Source organism: Bombus bifarius, unplaced genomic scaffold, assembly GCF_011952205.1.
Source record: "Bombus bifarius isolate JDL3187 unplaced genomic scaffold, Bbif_JDL3187 scf7180000007966, whole genome shotgun sequence".
In the NCBI taxonomy this organism is placed as follows: Eukaryota; Metazoa; Arthropoda; class Insecta; order Hymenoptera; family Apidae; genus Bombus; species Bombus bifarius.
In genome coordinates, this window is record NW_022884352.1 from 4070362 (window position 1) to 4092288 (window position 21927).

The window sequence follows — 21927 nt, forward strand, 5'->3', positions numbered from 1 at the left end:
ATAAAATTGTAGATCTTTATCGTTATAGTAATAAAAATGAGAAATAAAATATTCCGACTATGGAGACACCGTGCTATGGATTGTCAGTGCATTTTCTCCTGTCATTTTCACGACTATCCATTTCAGCGGTGCTAACTTCTTCATTCGGTGAATTCAAATTTTCACCAACTAGAAGCGCTTTAATCTCGTGATACGTTTTTCCTTTTGTTTCCGGTATCCATAGGAACACCACAATATATGCCAAGAAGCATGATGCAGTGAAGATATAGTAAATCGCATACGATCCTACATTATCGGTAATCACTTGATACAGTTTCGACACGGTAAAACCAATTATACCATCGAAAATTACAATGATGGCACCAACAAAACCTTTTAGTTCCGTAGGAAATAAGTCGCATAGGAGAACATTGGATAACGTACCTAAACCAAGTTGAAACACTACTTGATATATAATTAAGTCGATAACTGGAACAATAGAGGCGTTGGAAATGTTATACTTATGTTCAACTAACAAAAGATAAGTTGCTAAAATATTCAATGTTAAACATGATCCAGCCGTGGATATAAGCAAAAAAGTTCTTCTTCCAACGAATTCCACTGTTAAGATGGTTAAACTGCCAGATGCAAGGCTAAAAAACTGGACCAAAACCGACGCTTCCTGTGGATCGATAACGATCGTTGTTTTGTTCAACAACACTTCCAGATACTGCGTAGTGATGAAGTTCCCGCTAAGTTGTTGTGCCATGATCATTCCAAGCATGATAAAGAGAGCTTTCCTGTTGCTTTGATGTAGTATTGCTTGCAGCTTGGTTATACATGTATATTTAGTTCCATCCATGTATATCTCATCTATGTTCGTCGATTCTCGTGAACCCACACTGGATTGTAAATCGCTGGATGTATCCTCATTGGATTGGATGCGTAAATCGCTTCTGGATCGCGATTGTATTTCGCATATTTGGTCTGGGTTTATTTCGTTTGTGGGTGGTTGGTTTATTTTGCTTGTGGATGGTCGGTGTATTTCGCTTGCGGATGGTCGGTGTAATTCGCCCGTGGATTGCTGGTGTACGTCGCATATAACTTCTGTGTGTATTACGGATGTAGGCTGTGAGGGTGAATCGGTACTGGATGGTGAGGATATGGGATCTGTGTCTACTACTTCCCAAAAAGAGCCTGAGTGTGCTTCGCGTCTTGATTGTGAGGGTAAGTCGCTTCCGGGTTGTGAAGGTAAATCGCTACTGGACTGTGGGGTTAAATCGCGTCTTGATTGTGAGGGTAAGTCGCTTCTGGGTTGTGAAGGTAAATCGCTACTGGACTGTGGGGTTAAATCGCGTCTTGATTGTGAGGGTAAGTCGCTTCCGGGTTGTGAAGGTAAAACGCTACTGGATTGTTGGTGTACTTCGTATCTGGATTTTGGGTGTAATTCGTATCTGGTTTGTGCGCGTAGATCACGTAGTTCGATTTTCACTCTTTCAGGATCTACAATGCCTTTGTAATAGGCAATCGACTTGCATGCTTTCTTGTTTTGACCTTTTGCGACCAAGAAATACGGAGTTTCGGGGAAGCACATGTTCGACAAGATGGATGTAAACGATATTAATATAAGAACCAGCAGGAGGTACTTGTACGTTAGCCAGATTCCTAGGGCGCAGGTTACCAGTGCCCCGGCATATACGTTTACTGCGATTATAGTACCTAGGGTTGCTCTGATGTTTATGTCGGCGACTTCTGACACGAACATGGGATTTATCGTGCGGGCAATACCAACGCCTATACCGAGAAACACTCGAGCAATGTATAGCATTGGCACGGACGTTGCTTCGTAGATGATGAACCAGCCAATGGTGCATATTATGCTGCTTACAAGGAGGCATTCTTTACGACCGCCGCGATCGGCCAACTGGGCAGCCACAAGTGAACCGATCATTGAACCTAGTATCGTCAAAGAAACCATCCACGAAGATTCATCGAGCGTTATCGTTATCGGCACGTCGCCGGTTCCGGATATTAGATAAGGAAGAGAAATCGTTGTCCATCCATAGACTGTACCGACTATGACCATGGTTAGCGTTGCTGGAATAAGAAACAAGCAATGCTATATATAGCATATGTTAATTGTAGTGCGGTTTTTTTATGAAAACACTGCGTATATTTACGCAAATTTATATTTTTAATATATACTATTAATATATTTATAATCAATACATACCGCAGGCTATAAGCAATTAGACTCTTCGCGATGTTAGCCCGAATGCTTTCCACTAGTTTTATTTCTTAACTATTTCATTATTATTCTGTTAATCCATTCGCATTATATGTGCATTAAGTAAAATACTACGCGAAGTAAAATTTGCTAGATACTTGCGATAAGTCTAGGTGTATTAATGTGTAATAATGAACATGTTGCGCTTGCAGGTTTCTCATAAACATATAAAGGTCCGCACTCGATTTTTGATATAATAAGGAATCAGTGAGATGAATATCTGAATCGAAATGTCAAATTTATCGTAATGTAGGATGGAATAGAAGTGCAACTTTAAACGATGGTACGTAAGTCAATACAAGTGAGAAATAATTCACGAACAGCGCTATGAAACATCAATTCGAGAGGGGAATGGACATTGCATTCTGCGTATTAAAATTGCAGATAAGTACCTGACGTAATATCAAGAGTGAAAACTAACCGGAAAAGCATGCCAGCCATTGCCGGCATTGTGCGTCCCAGAGACTACGCCATTTCCATAGCGAAAATAAACCGGCAAAATTTGAACCTCTGCCCTCAGGCGAGTGCCCAGGAGAGTCCCTGGAAACCTGAAAAACAGATAATGTTAAGAATAGAAATCATAATTCTATTCTAATTAGATAGTGTAATCAAACTTATGAGCGAATTCCAAACCACGAAATAGATATTGAGAAGTATTTAAATATTAATATTTTTTCAAGGGAATTAAGGGAATTATTTTCTATCTTCTATCTTAATAGAAATACAATTTATGGTATTTCTATCAACAGCATCAAAATATGCTTGATGTTATTTGATATTATTATAGATAGAAGACGTACTTGAGTTTTTCAGTGGCGTTTGCTAAAGGTTATTTATGTTTTTGATATCTTTCTTCTAAAATCATTTCCCTTGAGTGTCCTCCAAATCAATGATAATTTGAGAGGTTTTTATATATTTCTTAAATATTTGTTGTAATTAATGAAATATATTAACATGTCGTATAGATAATACCGAAGAACCGTTTGAACCTTGGAATATGATTCGATATTTATAAGAGGTAACAGTTTTAAGCTTTGAACTTTATATTTTGGTGGGTCGTGACAGTTTAAATCAGGCTGAAAGATTCAAAATTTTAAATGGTCACGATCGATCAAGACACAAGGTCAAAGATTTAAGATTATTGTGACTTTTAAATATCGACATGATATGTTAATACATTTCATTATGTGCCAAAAGTTTAAATAGAGACGTAGGAATCAAAATTTTGAAGTTATGGTAATACTTGCAAGTTCTATAAATCTTAATGAACCTTCGATTCAATTGTAGATTCGAAATTAATACTAATTGCTATGGATTCGTATCTCTATTTGGAAATAAAAGAATAATAGTTAAATTCGCTGAAAATAGGTATCTCAAACGGACACTTTTTTTATATTCTCATTCAATCAGAATTTGTTACTCTGCGATATTTAATTTCTAACTGTTTATTTCAAAAATATATATTGTATAATCACATTAACTGCTTACCGTCCTACGCTGGGACATGTTGCCAAAAATAAGTACTTTTACGCAATTATATAATCACGATAGATTTTCAATAATTCAATTCGTAGAGTCCAATTCACTCATAATTATTTAAAAAATGCACGAATGATCTTGGGTAGTTATCTATCGTAAAAAAAGAACAACTGTAAGAAATCTTTACACTGAATCTCGTGATTTACAGATTTCGTATTGATTTGTTCGATTTACACGACTGTCACAACCATACTGGGTACTTCTGGGGCTACTTCCCCTTTACATACAGTCGACATTATTTCTGTACATAAACACTTCTAATTCTCCTTGCTACATGTTCAAATGTAACGAATCAATTTTCGATATTCTGACATAAGAACAAAATATTTTTTTACTTATTATATGTAGAAAATATCCTAATTATAATGTCAGGACAGTTGAATGCCAACTATTATATGATATATATTTCTTAAATATAAAGATTAAAGCGAGCAAAAATAATTGCAGAGCTTCTACTGTTAGTTATTATTGTTCCATGTTGCTACATAGGCTACGTCGCGATCATAATCCAGCATTTGAATTATCTTTAATTTCTTGGGGCATAGCTTCCTTTATCGCGGCAATTCTTTTTCTCTTTGCTGTTCCTCTATTTCGACGTTTCCTACTGAAACTGTCGTATTTTCTACGATCTCTCACGCGTCGAAACACTTTTTCGTTTGAAATTTCCTCAGTAGGGAAACGCTCCGCAGAAATCATTCCCTCCTCGCATCTGCATCTTCGTACACTGAGTACACTTACATGTGTGCACTTGTCCCAATTATATCGACTACGATTGCGTTCAGGCTCACGACGCAAAGAATCATCTTACTATCATGTACGTGGGCTAGAACTATTGGGTTGGCAACTAAGTGATTGCGAGCAATATTATCCTGCTGCGATAACAGTCGTTCGTTTGCCTCTTGCTTTTCTCGGAAATCAGAGCGGTAAATAGTAATTTTCATTGCATTCAGTTTGAGATTTAGTGTTGCGTTATTATTCCATCACGATTTCGAAGTATTTTTCCATTTAGCGTTGAGATAATGAATGATCGCGTTTTTTATAGTATTGTTGAGCTTATATTATGCTCAATGCCGAATCGTATTCCACTGGATTCTGGAAGCACGTTCCTGCTCCTAGATCATCTGACGCAATTATACTAGCAGCCACCCAAATGGCTGCATAGGACGTCTCGATATTAGTGTTGCGAATACTCAAATATGAATGCACATATTACTATTTATTATTAAAATATCCAACTTTTACTTGTGGAAGTTTAGTATTTATCTTAATTTTTTTATTTTCATTAGTGAATTAATTTGTATTACAACTATTGCATGAAGCACTGTTCGTGTATTTATCTTGAGAATTTTCTATTCTATACATGAATTTAGTTAATTAATATTGCGAAAAAGAAAAGGTAGTCCACTCACGATTTATTGCTCGGGATTATATCGAGTGGATAATGGCCGTATTTTGCTGGCCCTAATGGCTACTGATTTATTCTTCTTTTCAAGGTGACACAGTGAAACATCCTGATTACTAATAGGTAGGGTTTATAAGGAAGCCTTTAGATTTTTTATAGATAGGTTTAAGGGAATCTTTATATTCTTGATCGGTAAGATTTATAAAGCCACTCTGTGCCTTTATTATTTTCGGATATGTATGTATTATGCAGGCCCTACGAAAACACCTTTAGGTTCCTGATTAAAGTATTGAAATTAAATTAGATGTTCTATCAGGTAGAGTTTTTCAAATGTGATGGGACAGGATCTAGATGAAACGTTTGTGAGTCAGGTGCGTGGTTATATAGAGTATCTTTACTGCAAAAAGCAATGCTTCCTAGAAGCATTATTCCGTCCCTAATAAGTACTTTAATATTTAATTAATTTATACATGCATTTAATTATACATGCATAATTAACAGTACTGTTTAAGTAGATAAGGTCGTGTAAGTAGATAAATAGTATAATTCTTTATGAAACGCATCATTCTCTTTTTTAAAACAATTTTACCACAGACGAGGAACAGGAATAGACGTGATATTCAGTGCTTGTTCACATTTTGCGGGTCGCATGACCTCTCCATTCCATTTTCGTGTCGCATGCGAAGTTACTATTTCAGTTAAATACTGGTTTGAATTAAAACTATAATCTTGTACGAAATTATAAATAAAATATAAAACAGGATATCCAATACTAGCAACGAAATACAATTCTATCATGCTACAATACTTCAGTAAGCATAACACACTATCAAAATAATAAATTACTGTATAGTAAAGTACTGTAATAAGAATTAAGTGAATCGTTTAATCAGTTCTAAATGAAATTGCAATTTCATATATCTGAAACAAAAATGTGAATTTTTAAATCTTTCCTATTTCCATCCTTGTATTCTCAAATAAATTATTAATTATACATTATCAAGTTTAGGTAATCTGATTTACTATCACAAACTCGTAATACAATACGTCGTTGAAACCGTATCAATAATTTATCGATAACGAACAGACAGTGTCCCACGGTGTCCAAAGGTTTCCGATGGTGACCCAGGAATTTCCACGGTGCCCCACGGTACCGCAGGGTTTGCTATTGTATCCCACGATTTTCCATGGTATCCCACGGTTTACCACGGTGAGCCACGGTGAGCCACGGTGGTCTACGTTGCAGTCCAGTCTAGATCATCCAAAATTCCCTTCGTGACTTTTGGTTATCCAAACTGGACCGTATATAGCGTAGTTCTTGGCTTGGTATCATTTCCAAAGATTAATCCCCCGATAAATTTTTGAAAAACGGTACCAATTACCAGATCTCACCACGAGGAGGTGACTACGCACGAGATCCACCCATGAGTTCTTTATCACTGCACCTCGATCTCGACATTCAGCATATTGACAAGAGTATCGAGTTCTAACTCTACTTAACCATGGGCCTGCCGGGCCGGGACCACCGAACAGAATTATGAATGCACTGCCCCAACCGAACGAGTGACGTCCACTCCCGCGCCAGTCGAACAGAATTACGGCGAATGTGAAATTGCAGGTCCCTATCCGAACAGTACTGCATATCCACGATTGAATCCCCAACAGATTCGAAAGCATCACCGGCGCGTCCACAACCCCCGCGATCCCGCGCAAACATCGAGCAGTCACCAGAACAGACGAGTCTTTGGGGTGACTTACAAATTGAAAGAGCTATGTCGCGTACGTTGACCTGCATGCACCTGGAATAGGCGCGAGCAACCCTGCCATGTGATCAGATATTTAAATCATTGATTTAAAAGTTAGGAATTGATGGTATTGTTTTAGAATAATTATCAGAATAATTAATTTATTATTTTAATTTTTTAGATTTTTAAATTTTACTATGCATCAGAATATTATACAACCATTTATAAATTTTCATAGCTTAATTCCAAGTATATAAAACGGAGCATATTCAAACGATCGCATAACGGAAGTGTAGCGAGTACCCTTGTCAGATAATTACAATCGTCGCGACGCAACGTTATGAATTGTAAAGAGCGTGAAAAACACTGATATTTTCCTATATCGGTATTTTATAACACGCGACACAGAGTCTCATATAATATCACGTCTAGACCAATTATTTGTAATAGTGAATGTGCGAAATATCATATACGAATACATATACGAATTAGCATCTCACAGGGAATTATAATATAAATGAAATTTAGTTTTTGGTTTAACTAAATCTTTACTTTTAGTTTTTATTTCCGCTTCTGTCGTTTTTAAAGATGTTTTTTTATTTGTTTTCCATAACGATCGAAGAGCTAATATTTTTCAAATGAATGAGAATAAAGAATTTCTCCGAATTCTTTTATACAAAATGATTAATATTTTGGGAAAAAGAAGGGGCAATGTTACCGTAGAAGAGAAAGTTGCTATTCAGAGTACCTTACCCAGTGAACTCGGAGGTTTTCTTATCATGTTAAAATCGTTCTCAACGTTACCGATCTAGCATTACGTAAGTTTAGGATCTTAGCTGTATTTGGTATTACAGTTGACTCGTCTTCATTCGGACTCCTTTAATTAATTTCCACTAGGGGTGTCTGTAATAAATTCGTCTATAATAAAACTTAAATAAAATAGAACATTCAAAATCTTGTTTGTGATTTTATATATAGATAGGAACTCCATGTTTCTTGTATCTTTTTAATAAGGAAGATATTTGTTTAAAAGATATACAATAAATACATAATTGTTGATAGTCAAAAATTTATAAAATTATCGATATTTAATTTTTCGCGTAAATTGTCGGATATTAAAGGTAGGAAATATTATAAATTTCTGAAGTGAACACTATTATTATAGCCATAATTTACCGAAAATAACGTTCGACAGTTCGATGTATTTCCTGCTAGACTAGGCTAGATATTTATCGCTCTGTTATAATGCAGTACTTACTGTAATATTCGAACAAACGTATTCAAATATTTTTCAGTAATAACTATAATATAACGCCGAAAAGACCATGTCTTACACATATATAATTGTATATGTATATACAAATGCTTATCAGCGACAAAACACAATGTAATATAAGTACTTATTGGCAATGCGTTATGTTAATTATATTACATTATTTTTAGTTTATTGTAACAATATTAACTTATGTATTTGCGATTACATATGTTATATATTGCAAAAAGCAAAAAATAACAGCATAGATAACAGCTGATATAAAAAGAATTGTTCTTGACAGTATTATGTCATCCTGTCATTCTTTAATATATTACTTTTCTAACTTTTGCAAGCTGTTGTTCAGTTATCTCGAGTTAAATGATATTGTTACATTGTTCGTATTATGAAATGGATAAAAAGTTTAGTTTGAGAACATGTATTCCTCTAAGTTCAATTCAAGTCAATTTATACGATGCATATGTTTGTAAATGACCATGAGCTTTGTTAAACACATTTCTAAAATTACACGTACAAACAAATAAAACTACGTTACTACAAAAATTGCATATCGTGATAAAATTGAAAATCTTTGTCGTTATACTAATAAAAATGAGAAATAAAATATTCCGAGTATGGAGACACCGTGCTATGGATTGTCAGTGCATTTTCTCCTGTCATATTTCATGACTATCCATTTCAGCGGTGCTAACTTCTTCATTCGGTGAATTCAAATTTTCACCAACTAGAAGCGCTTTAATCTCGTGATACGTTTTTCCTTTTGTTTCCGGTATCCATAGGAACACCACAATATATGCCAAGAAGCATGATGCAGTGAAGATATAGTAAATCGCATACGATCCTACATTATCGGTAATCACTTTATACAGTACCGACACGGTAAAACCAATTATACCATCGAAAATTACAATGATGGCACCAACAAAACCTTTTAGTTCCGTAGGAAATAAGTCGCATAGGAGAACATTGGATAACGTACCTAAACCAAGTTGAAACACTACTTGATATATAATTAAGTCGATAACTGGAACAATAGAGGCGTTGGAAATGTTATACTTATGTTCAACTAACAAAAGATAAGTTGCTAAAATATTCAATGTTAAACATGATCCAGCCGTGGATATAAGCAAAAAAGTTCTTCTTCCAACGAATTCCACTGTTAAGATGGTTAAAATGCCAGATGCAAGGCTAAAAAACTGGACCAAAACCGACGCTTCCTGTGGATCGATAACGATCGTTGTTTTGTTCAACAACACTTCCAGATACTGCGTAGTGATGAAGTTCCCGCTAAGTTGTTGTGCCATGATCATTCCAAGCATGATAAAGAGAGCTTTCCTGTTGCTTTGATGTATTATTGCTTGCAGCTTGGTTATACAGATATATTTAGTTCCATCCATGTATATCTCATCTATGTCCGTCGATTCTCGTGAACCCACACTGGATTGTAAATCGCTGGATGTATCCTCATTGGATTGGATGCGTAAATCGCCTCTGGATGGCGATTGTATTTCGCATATTTGGTCTGGGTTTATTTCGTTTGTGGATGGTCGGTTTATTTTTCTTGTGGATGGTCGGTGTATTTCGCTTGCAGATGGTCGGTGTAATTCGCCCGTGGATTGCTGATGTACGTCGCATATAACTTCTGTGTGTTTTTCGGATGTAGGCTGTGAGGGTGAATCGGTACTGGATGGTGAGGACATGGGATCTGTGTCTACTACTTCCCAAAAGCCTGGGTGTGCTTCGCGTCTTGATTGTGAGGGTAAGTCGCTTCCGGGTTGTGAAGGTAAATCGCTACTGCACTGTGGGGTTAAATCGCGTCTTGATTGTGAGGGTAAGTCGCTTCTGGGTTGTGAAGGTAAATCGCTATTGGACTGTGGGGTTAAATTGCGTCTTGATTGTGAGGGTAAGTCGCTTCCGGGTTGTGAAGGTAAAAGGCTACTGGATTGTTGGTGTACTTCGTATCTGGATTTTGGGTATAATTCGTATCTGGTTTGTGCGCGTAGATCACGTAGTTCGATATTCACTCTTTCAGGATCTACAATGCCTTTGTAATAGGCAATCGACTTGCATGCTTTCCTGTTTTGACCTTTTGCGACCAAGAAATACGGAGTTTCGGGGAAGCACATGTTCGACAAGATGGATGTAAATGATAATAATATAAGAAACAGCAGGAGGTACTTGTACGTTAGCCAGATTCCTAGGGCGCAGGTTAACAGTGCCCCGGCATATACGTTCACTGCGATTATAGTACCTAGGGTTGCTCTGATGTTTATGTCGGCGACTTCTGACACGAACATGGGATTTATCGTGCGGGCAATACCAACGCCTATACCGAGAATCCCTCTGGCAAAGTATAGCATTCGCACGGACTTTGCTTCGTAGATAATGAACCAGCCAATGGTGCATATTGTGCTGCTTACAAGGAGGCATTCTTTACGACCGCCGCGATCGGCCCACTGGGCAGCCACAAGTGAACCGATCATTGAACCTAGTATCGTCAAAGAAACCATCCACGAAGATTCATCGAGCGTTATCGTTATCGGCACGTCGCCGGTTCCGGATATTAGATAAGGAAGAGAAATCGTTGTCCATCCATAGACTGTACCGACTATGACCATGGTTAGCGTTGCTGGAATAAGAAACAAGCAATGCTATATATAGCATATGTTAATTGTAGTGCGGTTTTTTTATGAAAACACTGCGTATATTTACGCAAATTTATATTTTTAATATATACTATTAATATATTTATAATCAATACATACCGCAGGCTATAAGCAATTGGACTCTTCGCGATGTTAGCCCGAATGCTTTCCACTAGTTTTATTTCTTAACTATTTCATTATTATTCTGTTAATCCATTCGCATTATATGTGCATTAAGTAAAATACTACGCGAAGTAAAATTTGCTAGATACTTGCGATAAGTCTAGGTGTATTAATGTGTAATAATGAACATGTTGCGCTTTCAGGTTTCTCATAAACATATAAAGGTCCGCACTCGATTTTTGATATAATAAGGAATCAGTGAGATGAATATCTGAATCGAAATGTCAAATTTATCGTAATGTAGGATGGAATAGAAGTGCAATTTTAAACGATGGTACGTAAGTCAATACAAGTGAGAAATAATTCACGAACAGCGCTATGAAACATCAATTCGAGAGAGGAATGGACATTGCATTCTGCGTATTAAAATTGCAGATAAGTACCTGACGTAATATCAAGAGTGAAAACTAACCGGAAATACATGCTAGAAATTGCCGGCTTTGTAAGATGCAGGGACTAGGACATTTCCCTTGCGGAGATGATCGATCAGGATCTAAACCTCCGCCCTCAGGCGAGTACGCAGGAGGGTTCCTAGGAACCTGGAAAACAGATACCTTTGTTAAGAATAGAAATCATAATTCTTATCTAATTAGATAGTGTAATCAATCTTTTGAGCGAGTTCCAAACCACGGAAAAGATATCAAGAAGTATTTAAATATTAACATTATTTCAAGGTAATTAAAAAAATTTTCTTTCCCCTATCCTAATGGAAGTACAATTTATGATATTTCTATCAACAGCATTAAAATATTCTTGACGTTATTTGATGTTATTATAGATAGAAGACGTACTTGAGTTTTTCACTGACGTTTGCTAATGGTTATTTGTGCTTTTGAAAACTTTCTTCTACAATCTTTTCCTTTGAGTGTCCTCCAAATCAATGATAATTAGTAATGTTTTTATATGTTTCTTAAATATCTTTTCTAAATAATGAAATATATTAACATGTCGTACAGATAATACCGAAGAACAGTTTGAACCTTCGAATGTGATTCGATATTTATAGGACGTAACGGTTTTAAGCTGTGAGCTTTATGTGTTGGTGGGTCGTGACGGTTTAAATCAGGGTGAAAGATTCAAAATTTTAAATGATCGCGATCGATTAAGACACAGGGTCAAAGATGTGAGATTATTGTGACTTTTAAATATCGAATCATACTCGAAGGTTCAGACGGTTCTTTGGTATTATCGACACGATATGTTAATACATTTCGTTATGTGCCAAAACTTTAAATAGAGACGTAGGAATCAAAACTTTAATTGCTATGGATTCCAATCTCTATTTGGAAATAAAAGAATAATAGTTAAATTCGCTGAAAATAGGTACCTCAAACAGACGCTATTTTTTATATTCTCGTTGAATTAGAATTTAGGATTTGTTATTCGGCGATATTTAATTTCTAGCCGTTTATTTCAAAAATATTTATCATATAATCATATTAAATGCTTACCGTTGTACTCTCGGACATGCTGCCAAAAATAAGTACCTTCACGCAATTATATAATCACGATAGATTTTCAATAATTCAATTTGTATAATTCAGTTCACTCATAATTATTTAAAAATGCAAGAATGTCCTGGGGTAGTTATCTATCGCAAAAAAAGAACAACTGTAAGAAATCTTTACACTGAATCTCGCGATTTGCGGATTTCGTATCGACTTGTTCGATTTACACGACTACCACAACTATACTGGGTACATCTGGGGCTACTTCCCCTTTACATACAGTCGACATTATTTCAACACATAAACACTTCTAATTCTCCTTGTTATATGTTTAAATGTAACGAATTAATTTTAAATATTCCGAGATAGGAACAATAATGTTTTTGTACATATTATATCTAGGAAATATCCTAATTATAATGTTAGAACAGTCGAATGCCGACTATTATATGATACGTATTTCCTATAATATAAAAATTAAAATGAGCAAAAATAATTGCACATCTTCGTCTATTAGTTATTTTTGTTCTATGTTACAACATCGGCTACGTTGCGATCACAATGCAGCATTTGAATTTATAACATTATAATATTATAATATTATAGCATTTGGGTTTATAAGGAAACCTTTACATTTTTTATAGCTAGGTTTAAGGGAATCTTTATATTCTTGATCGGTAAGAATTACGAAGCCACTCTGTGCCTTTATTATGTTCGGATTTTTACGTATTATGCAGGGCTTGCGAAAACGCCTTTAGTTTTCTAATTATAGTATTGAAATTAAATTAGATGTTCTATCAGGTAGAGTTTTTCAAATTTGATGGGACAGGATCTAGATGGAACGTTTGTAAGTCTGGTGAGTGGTTATGTAGAGTAGCTTTACTGCTAAAAAGCAATGCTTCCTAGAAGCATTAATCCGTTCCTAATAAGTACTTCAATATTTAATTAATTTATACATGCGTAATTAACAGTAATGTTTAAGTAGATAATGTAGTGTAAGTAGATAAGCAGTATAATTCTTTATGAGGCGCGTCTTTCCTATTTTTAAAATAATTTTACCACAGACGAGGAAGAGGAATCGACGTGACATTCAATGCTTGTCCGACTGTCACATTTTGCCGGTCGCATGACCTCTCCATTCCATTTTCGTGTCGCATGCGAAGTTACTATTTCAGTTAAATACTGGTTTGAATTAAAACTATAATCTTGTACGAAATTATAAATAAAATATAAAACAGGATATCCAATACTAGCAACGAAATACAATTCTATCATGCTACAATACTTCAGTAAGCATAACACACTATCAAAATAATAAATTACTGTATAGTAAAGTACTGTAATAAGAATTAAGTGAATCGTTTAATCAGTTCTAAATGAAATTGCAATTTCATATATCTGAAACAAAAATGTGAATTTTTAAATCTTTCCTATTTCCATCCTTGTATTCTCAAATAAATTATTAATTATACATTATCAAGTTTAGGTAATCTGATTTACTATCACAAACTCGTAATACAATACGTCGTTGAAACCGGATCGATAATTTATCGTTAACGAACAGGCAGTGTCCCACGGTGTCCAAAGGTTTCCCATGGTGACCCAGGAATTTCCACGGTGCCCCACGGTACCGCAGGGTTTGCTATTGTATCCCACGATTTTCCATGGTATCCCACGGTTTACCACGGTTAGCCACGGTGAGCCACGATGGTCTACGTTGCAGTCCAGTCTAGATCATCCAAAATTCTCTTCGTGACTTTTGGTTATCCAAACTGGACTGTATATAGCGTAGTTCTTGGCTTGGCATCATTTCCAAAGATTAATCCCCCGATAAATTTTTGAAAAACGGTACCAATTACCAGATCTCACCACGAGGAGGTGACTACGCACGAGATCCACCCATGAGTTCTTTATCACTGCACCTCGATCTCGACATTCAGCATAACGATCGAAGAGCTAATATTTTTCAAATGAATGAGAATAAAGAATTTCTCCGAATTCTTTTATACAAAATGATTAATATTTTGGGAAAAAGAAGGGGTAATGTTACCGTAGAAGAGAAAGTTGCTATTCAGAGTACTTTACCCAGTGAACTCGGAGGTTTTCTTATCATGTTAAAATCGTTCTCAACGTTACCGATCTAGCATTACGTAAGTTTAGGATCTTAGCTGTATTTGGTGTTACAGTTGACTCGTCTTCATTCGGACTCCTTTAATTAATTTCCACTAGGGGTGTCTGTAATAAATTCGTCTATAATAAAACTTAAATAAAATAGAACATTCAAAATCTTGTTTGTGATTTTATATATAGATAGGAACTCCATGTTTCTTGTATCTTTTTAATAAGGAAGATATTTGTTTAAAAGATATACAATAAATACATAATTGTTGATAGACAAAAATTTATAAAATTATCGATATTTAATTTTTCGCGTAAATTGTCGGATATTAAAGGTAGGAAATATTATAAATTTCTGAAGTGAACACTATTATTATAGCCATAATTTACCGAAAATAACGTTCGACAGTTCGATGTAATTCCTGCTAGACTAGGCTAGATATTTATCACTGTGTTATAATACAGTAATTACTGTAATATTCGAACAAACGTATTCAAATATTTTTCAGTAATAACTGTAATATAACGCCGAAAAGACCATGTCTTACACATATATAATTGTATATGTATATACATACGCTTATCAGCGACAAAACACAATGTAATATAAGTACTTATTAGCAATGCGTTATGTTAATTATATTACATTATTTTTAGCATAAATACTGACCTTTTGAGCATACTTGCTGTTTATTATAACAATATTAACATATGTATATGTGATATACATATATGTGATATACATATGTTATATATTGCAAACAAAAAATAACAGCATAGATAACAGCTGAGATATAGAATATTTATTCCTGTCAGTATTATGTCATCCTGTCATTCTTTAATATATTACTTTTCTAACTTTTGCAAGCTGTTGTTCAGTTATCTCGAGTTAAATGATATTGTTACATTGTTTGTGTTATGAAATGGATAAAAAGTTTAGTTTGAGAACATGTGTTCCTCTAAGTTCAATGCAAGTCAATTTAAACGATGCATATGTTTCTAAATGACCATCAGCTTTGTTAGACACATTTCTAAAATTACACTTAGAAACGTATAAAACTCCGTTACTACAGAAATTGCATATCGAGATAAAATTGTAGATCTTTATCGTTATACTAATAAAAATGGGAAATAAAATATGCCGAGTAAGTAGATACCGTCCCACGGATGTACAGTGCAATTTCTCCTGTCATATTTCACGACTATCCATTTCATCGGTGCTAACTTCTTCATTCGGTGAATTCAAATTTTCACCAACTAGAAGCGCTTTAATCTCGTGATACGTTTTTCCTTTTGTTTCCGGTACCCATATGAACACTATCACAAATGCCACCGAGCATGATGCCGCGAAGATAAAGTAAATCCCGCACGATCCTGCATTATCGGTAATCACTTGATACAGTTTCGGCACGGTAAAACCAATTATACCATCGAAAATTGTAATGATGGCACGAACGGAGCCTTTTAGTTCCGTAGGAAATAACTCGCGTAGGAGAACATTGGGTAACGTACCTAAACCAATGTGAAACATTACTTGATATATAATTAAGTCGATAACTGGAAGAATAGAGAAGTTGGAAACGTCAAACTCATGTTGATCTAACAAAAGATAAATTGCTAGAATAATCAATGTAGAACACGATCCAAGCGTAGACAGAATCAAAAGTTTTCTTCTTCCCTTAGATTCCACTTGTAAGGGGGATATAGAACTAGATATAGAGTCGGCACCCAGGACCAACATTGTCGCTTCGTGTGTGTCGAGGCCAATCGTTGTTTTGCTCAACAACACATGCAGATACTGCATAGTGATGAAGTTTCCGCTAAGTTGTTGTGCCATGATCAAGCCAAGCATGATAAACAAAGCTTTTCTGTTGCTTCCTTGTAGTATTTCTCGCAGCTTGGTTGACCAGGTATATTTAGTGAGTATATTTAAACGGTGTAATTCCCTTCTTATTAGTGAGTGTATTCCGCTTGTGGGCTCTGGGTGTATTTCGCTTGTGGATGGTTGGTGTAATTCGCTTGTGGATTGTGAGTGTAATTCGCGCGAGGGTTGTAGGGGTATTTGACCTGTGGGTTGCGGTAATACTTCGCATGTGACTTCTGAGTGTAGTGCAGATATGGGTTGTGAGGATAACTCCCTTCTGGATTGTGAGGGTAAATCGCTTCTTGATTGTGAGGGTAAATCGCTTTTTGATTGTGAGGATAAATCGCTTCTGGATTGTTCGTGTAATTCGTATCTGGTCTGTGCGCGTAGAGCACTTAGTTCCATTTCCTCTCCGTGAATATTTTCGGTGACTGTGCAATATCCCATCGATTGCCGTGCTTGCCCCATTTGATCTGTTGCCACCGAGAAATATTGAGTTGCGGTGAAATACTTGATCGACAAGAAGCATATAAAGGATAGTATTACAAGAAGCAGCAGCAGTGACTTGTACATCATCCAGAGTCCTATGGTGTAGATCACTATTGACCCGATAGATGCGTTCGCTGCGATTAGAAAACCTAGGAAGCCTCTGATTTTGACGTCGAGGATTTCTGACAGGTAGATGGGATTTACCGTACTGCCAATACCAACGCCTATACCGAGAATCACCCGAGCAAGGTATAGCATTGGCACGGAAGTTGCGTCGTAGGTGATGAACCAGCCTAAGGTGAACATTGTGTTGCATAATACGAGGCAGATGTTAGAACCGCTACGGGCGGCCAACTGTGCAGCCACAAGTGAACCGATCATTGAACCAAGTACTGTCAAAGAAACCACCCATGAAGATTCGTCGTGTGTTATCGTCAGCGGCACGCCGCCGATCCCGGCTATTAGATAATAAAGAGAAATCGTTGTCCATCCGTTGACTGAACCGACTAGGACCATAGCTAACGTTGCTGGAATGAGAGACAGGTAATGCTATATATAGCATATGTTAATTGTATTGCGGTCGTTTGATAATTACACTGCATATATTTATGCAAATTTGTACTTTTAACATATACTGTTAATATATTTATAATTAACATATACCGCAGGCTATAAGTAATTGAACTCTTCGCGATGTTAGCTGGAATGCTTTCCACTAGTTTCACTTCTTAACTATTCTATCATTAATCTGTTAATCCATTCGCATTATATGTGCATTAGGAAAAATACTACATGAAGTAAAATACTACATGAAGTAAAATACTACATGTAGTAAAATTTGTTAGAGACTTGCGATTAGTCTTGGTATATTAATGTGTAATAATGTACATATTTTCGATTTCAGATTTCTCATTAATATATAAAAGTCTGCACTCGATTTATGATATAATAAAGAATCAGTGCGATGAATATCAGAATCGAAATGTCAAATTTATTATAATGTACGATGGAATAGAAATGCAACTTTAAACGATGGTACGTAAGTCATTAGAATTGAGAAATAATTCAAGAACACCACTATGAAACATCAATTCGAGGAGGCAAAAGAAATTGCATTCTGCATATTGAAATTACAGATAAATACATGACGCAATATCAAGAGTGAAAACTAACCGGTAATAGATATTAGGCATCGCTGGCATTGTGAGTTGGAGACCATAAGAGCTTCCCCTTCCGGTGATGAACGGAAAGGATTGAAATCATCATCCTGAGAGGATCTCCTGGGAACCTGGAAAACAGATATCTTTGTTAAGAATAGAAATCATAATTCCATTCTAATTAGAGAGTCTAAGCAAACTTTTAAGCGAATATAACATCCAAACCGCGGAAAACATATTAATACGTATCTAAATATTAGTATTTTTCCAAAGGAATTAAAAAATTTTCTTTCTCCTATCTTAATAGAAATACAATATATGGTATTTCTATCAACAGCATTAAAATATGCTTGATGTTATTTGATGTTATTATAGATAGAAGACGTACTTGAGTTTTTCACTGGCGTTTGCCGAAGGTTATTTATGCTTTGACATCTTTCTTCTAAAATCATTTACTTTGAGTGTCCTCCAAATCAATGATAATTTGAGAGGTTTTTACATATTTCTTAAATATTTGTTGTAATTAATGAAATATATTAACATGTCGTATAGATAATACCGAAGAACTGTTTGAACCTTCGAGTATGATTCGATATTTATAAGAGGTAACAGTTTTAAGCTTTGAACATTATGTTTTGGTGGATCGTGACAGTTTAAATCAGGGTGAAAGATTCAAAATTTTAAATGATCACGTTCGATCAAGATTCAGTGTTGAAGATTTAAGATTATTGTGACTTTTAAATATCGAATCATATTCGTAGGTTCAGACGATTCTTTGGTATTATCGACACGATATGTTAATACGTTTCATTATGTGCCAAAACCTTAAATCGAGACGTAGGAATCAAAACTTTAATTGCTATGGATTCGTCTCTGTTATTTGGAAATAAGAGAATAATAGTTAAATTCGCTGAAAATAGGTATATCAAACAGACGCTTTTTTTATATTCTCGTTGAATTAGAATTTAGGATTTGTTACTCTGCGATATTTAATTTCTAGCCGTTAATTTCAAAAATATTTATCATATAATCATATTAAATGCTTACCGTGCTAGGTTGTGACATGCTGCCAGAAATAAGTACTTTCACGAAATAATATAATCACGAAATAATAATAGATTTCCTATAATTCAATTTGTAGAATCCAGTTCACTCATAATTATTTAAGAAATGCACCAAAGGTGTGAGGAGTTATCTATCGCAAAAAAAGAACAACTGTAAGAAATCTTTACACTCAATCTCGCAATTTACGGATTTCGTATCGACTTGTTCGATTTACACGACTACCACAACCATACTGGGTACTTCTGGGTCTACTTCCCCTTTACATACAGTCGACATTATTTCAACACATAAACACTTCTAATTCTCCTTGTTATATCTTTAAATGTAACGAATTAATTTTAAATATTTCGACATAGGAACAATAATATTTTTGTACTTATTATATCTAGGAAACGTCCTAATTATAATGTTAGAACAGTCGAATGCCAACTATTATATGATATATATTTCCTCTAATGTACAAATTAAAATGAACAAAAATAATTGCACAGCTTCGACTATTGGTTATTTTTGTTCTATGTTACAACATCGGCTACGTTGCGATCACAATGCAGCATTTGAATTTATAACATTATAATATTATAATATTATAGCATTTGGGTTTATAAGGAAACCTTTACATTTTTTATAGCTAGGTTTAAGGGAATCTTTATATTCTTGATCGGTAAGATTTATAAAGCCACTCTGTGCCTTTAATATTTTCGGATATGTATGTATTATGCAGGCCCTACGAAAACACCTTTAGGTTCCTGATTAAAGTATTGAAATTAAATTAGATGTTCTATCAGGTAGAGTTTTTCAAATGTGATGGGACAGGATCTAGATGGAACGTTTGTGAGCCAGGTGCGTGGTTATATAGAGTATCTTTACTGCAAAAAGCAATGCTTCCTAGAAGCATTAATCCGTCCCTAATAAGTACTTTAATATTTAATTATTTTATACATGCGTTTAATTATACATGCATAATTAACAGTACTGTTTAAGTAGATAAGGTAGTGTAAGTAGATAAATAGTATAATTCTTTATGAAACGCATCATTCTCTTTTTTAAAACAATTTTACCACAGACGAGGAACAGGAATAGACGTGATATTCAGTGCTTGTTCACATTTTGCGGGTCGCATGACCTCTCCATTCCATTTTCGTGTCGCATGCGAAGTTACTACTTCAGTTTAATACTGGTTTGAATTAAAACTATAATCTTGTACGAAATTATAAATAAAATATAAAACAGGATATCCAATACTAGCAACGAAATATAATTCTATCATGCTACAATACTTCAGTAAACATAACACACTATGAAAATAATAAATTACTGTACTATAAAGTACTGTAATAAGAATTAAATGAATCGTTTAATCAGTTCTAAATAAAATTGCAATTTCATATATCTGAAACAAAAATGTGAATTTTCATATCTTTCCATTTTTCATCCTTGTATTCTCAAATCAATTATTAATTATATATTATCAAGTATAGGTAATCTGATTTATTATCACAAACTCGTAATAAAATCCATCGATGGAACCGTTTCGATAATTCATCGATAACGATCAGACAGCATACCTCGATGTCCTACGGTGTACCTCGATGTCCTACGATGTACCTCGATGTCCCACGACATCCGACGACATCCCAAGATGTCCCACGACGTCCCGAGGTGTCCCACGACGTCCCAAGATGTCCCACGACGTCCCGAGGTGTCCCACGACGTCCCAAGATGTCCCACGACGTCCCAAGATGTCCCACGACGTCCAAAGATGTCCCACGACGTCCCAAGATGTCCCACGACGTCCCAAGATGTCCCACGACGTCCCGAGGTGTCCCAGGACATTCCAAGATGTCCTTACGATACCCCATTCTGTCCCATGGTAAATTCTCTTCGTAGCATTTTGTGTATCAAACTGTACCAACGGTGTCCAACGTTGCAGTCCAGTCTAGATCATCCTATATTCTCTTCATGGCATTCGGTGATTCAAATCGGACCAACGGTGTTCCACGGTGCCCCATGTTGCTGTCCAATCTAAATCATCGAAAATTCTCTTCGTGACTTCTGGTGATCCAAACTGGATTGCATTAGCGTAGTTCATGGCTTGGTACCGTTTTCCAAAGATTAGTCAACTGATTAATTTTTGGAAAACTACTGCGTACGAGATCCGCCCATGAGTTCCTTATCACTGCACATCGATCTCGACATTCAACCTATTGACAGGAATGTCGAGGTCTCACTCTACTTAACCATGGGCCTGCCACTGAACAGAATTAGGAATGCACGGCCCCAACTGAACGAGTGGCGTCCATCCCTGCGCCACTCGAACAGAATTACGGAGGACGTGAAATTGCAGGTCCCTATCCGAACAGTACTGCATATCCACGATTGAATCCCCAACAGATTCGAAAGCATCACCGGCGCGTCCACAACCCCCGCGATCCCGCGCAAACATCGAGCAGTCACCAGAACAGACGAGTCTTTGGGGTGACTTACAAATTGAAAGAGCTTTGTCGCGTACGTTGACCTGCATGCACCTGGAATAGGCGCGAGCAATGCTGCCATGTGATCAGATATTTAAATCATTGATTTAAAAGTTAGGAATTGATGGTATTGTTTCAGAATAATTATCAGAATAATTAATTTATTATTTTAATTTTTTACATTTTTAAATTTTACTATGCATCAGAATATTATACAACCATTTATAAATTTTCATAGCTTAATTCCAAGTATATAAAA

At 35.7% G+C, this 21927-nt stretch overlaps 3 protein-coding genes across 3 annotated transcripts; all 3 read right to left on the reverse strand.

The window, feature by feature from the left end:
• Window positions 1-73: 73 nt before the first annotated feature.
• Window positions 74-2076, reverse strand: LOC117206888. The gene has a single exon (XM_033446592.1). It carries the CDS (start codon window positions 2063-2065, stop codon window positions 74-76), a length of 1992 nt encoding a protein of 663 aa, XP_033302483.1. The 5' UTR covers window positions 2066-2076.
• Window positions 2077-8813: 6737 nt separating this feature from the next.
• LOC117206895 lies at window positions 8814-10854 on the reverse strand. Its single transcript, XM_033446597.1, has one exon. It carries the CDS (start codon window positions 10841-10843, stop codon window positions 8882-8884), a length of 1962 nt encoding a protein of 653 aa, XP_033302488.1. The 5' UTR covers window positions 10844-10854; the 3' UTR covers window positions 8814-8881.
• Window positions 10855-15376: 4522 nt separating this feature from the next.
• On the reverse strand, window positions 15377-17499 carry LOC117205417 (facilitated trehalose transporter Tret1-like). The gene has a single exon (XM_033443788.1). The coding sequence runs from the start codon at window positions 17486-17488 to the stop codon at window positions 15809-15811; it is 1680 nt and encodes a 559-aa protein (XP_033299679.1). The 5' UTR covers window positions 17489-17499; the 3' UTR covers window positions 15377-15808.
• Window positions 17500-21927: the final 4428 nt, after the last annotated feature.

Bases quoted from the DNA above. Each gene is read 5' to 3' on its own strand.
- LOC117206895 (XM_033446597.1), bottom strand. From the start codon at position 10,843: ATGGTCATAGTCGGTACAGTCTATGGATGGACAACGATTTCTCTTCCT.
- LOC117205417 (XM_033443788.1), bottom strand. From the start codon at position 17,488: ATGGTCCTAGTCGGTTCAGTCAACGGATGGACAACGATTTCTCTTTAT.
- LOC117206888 (XM_033446592.1), bottom strand. From the start codon at position 2,065: ATGGTCATAGTCGGTACAGTCTATGGATGGACAACGATTTCTCTTCCT.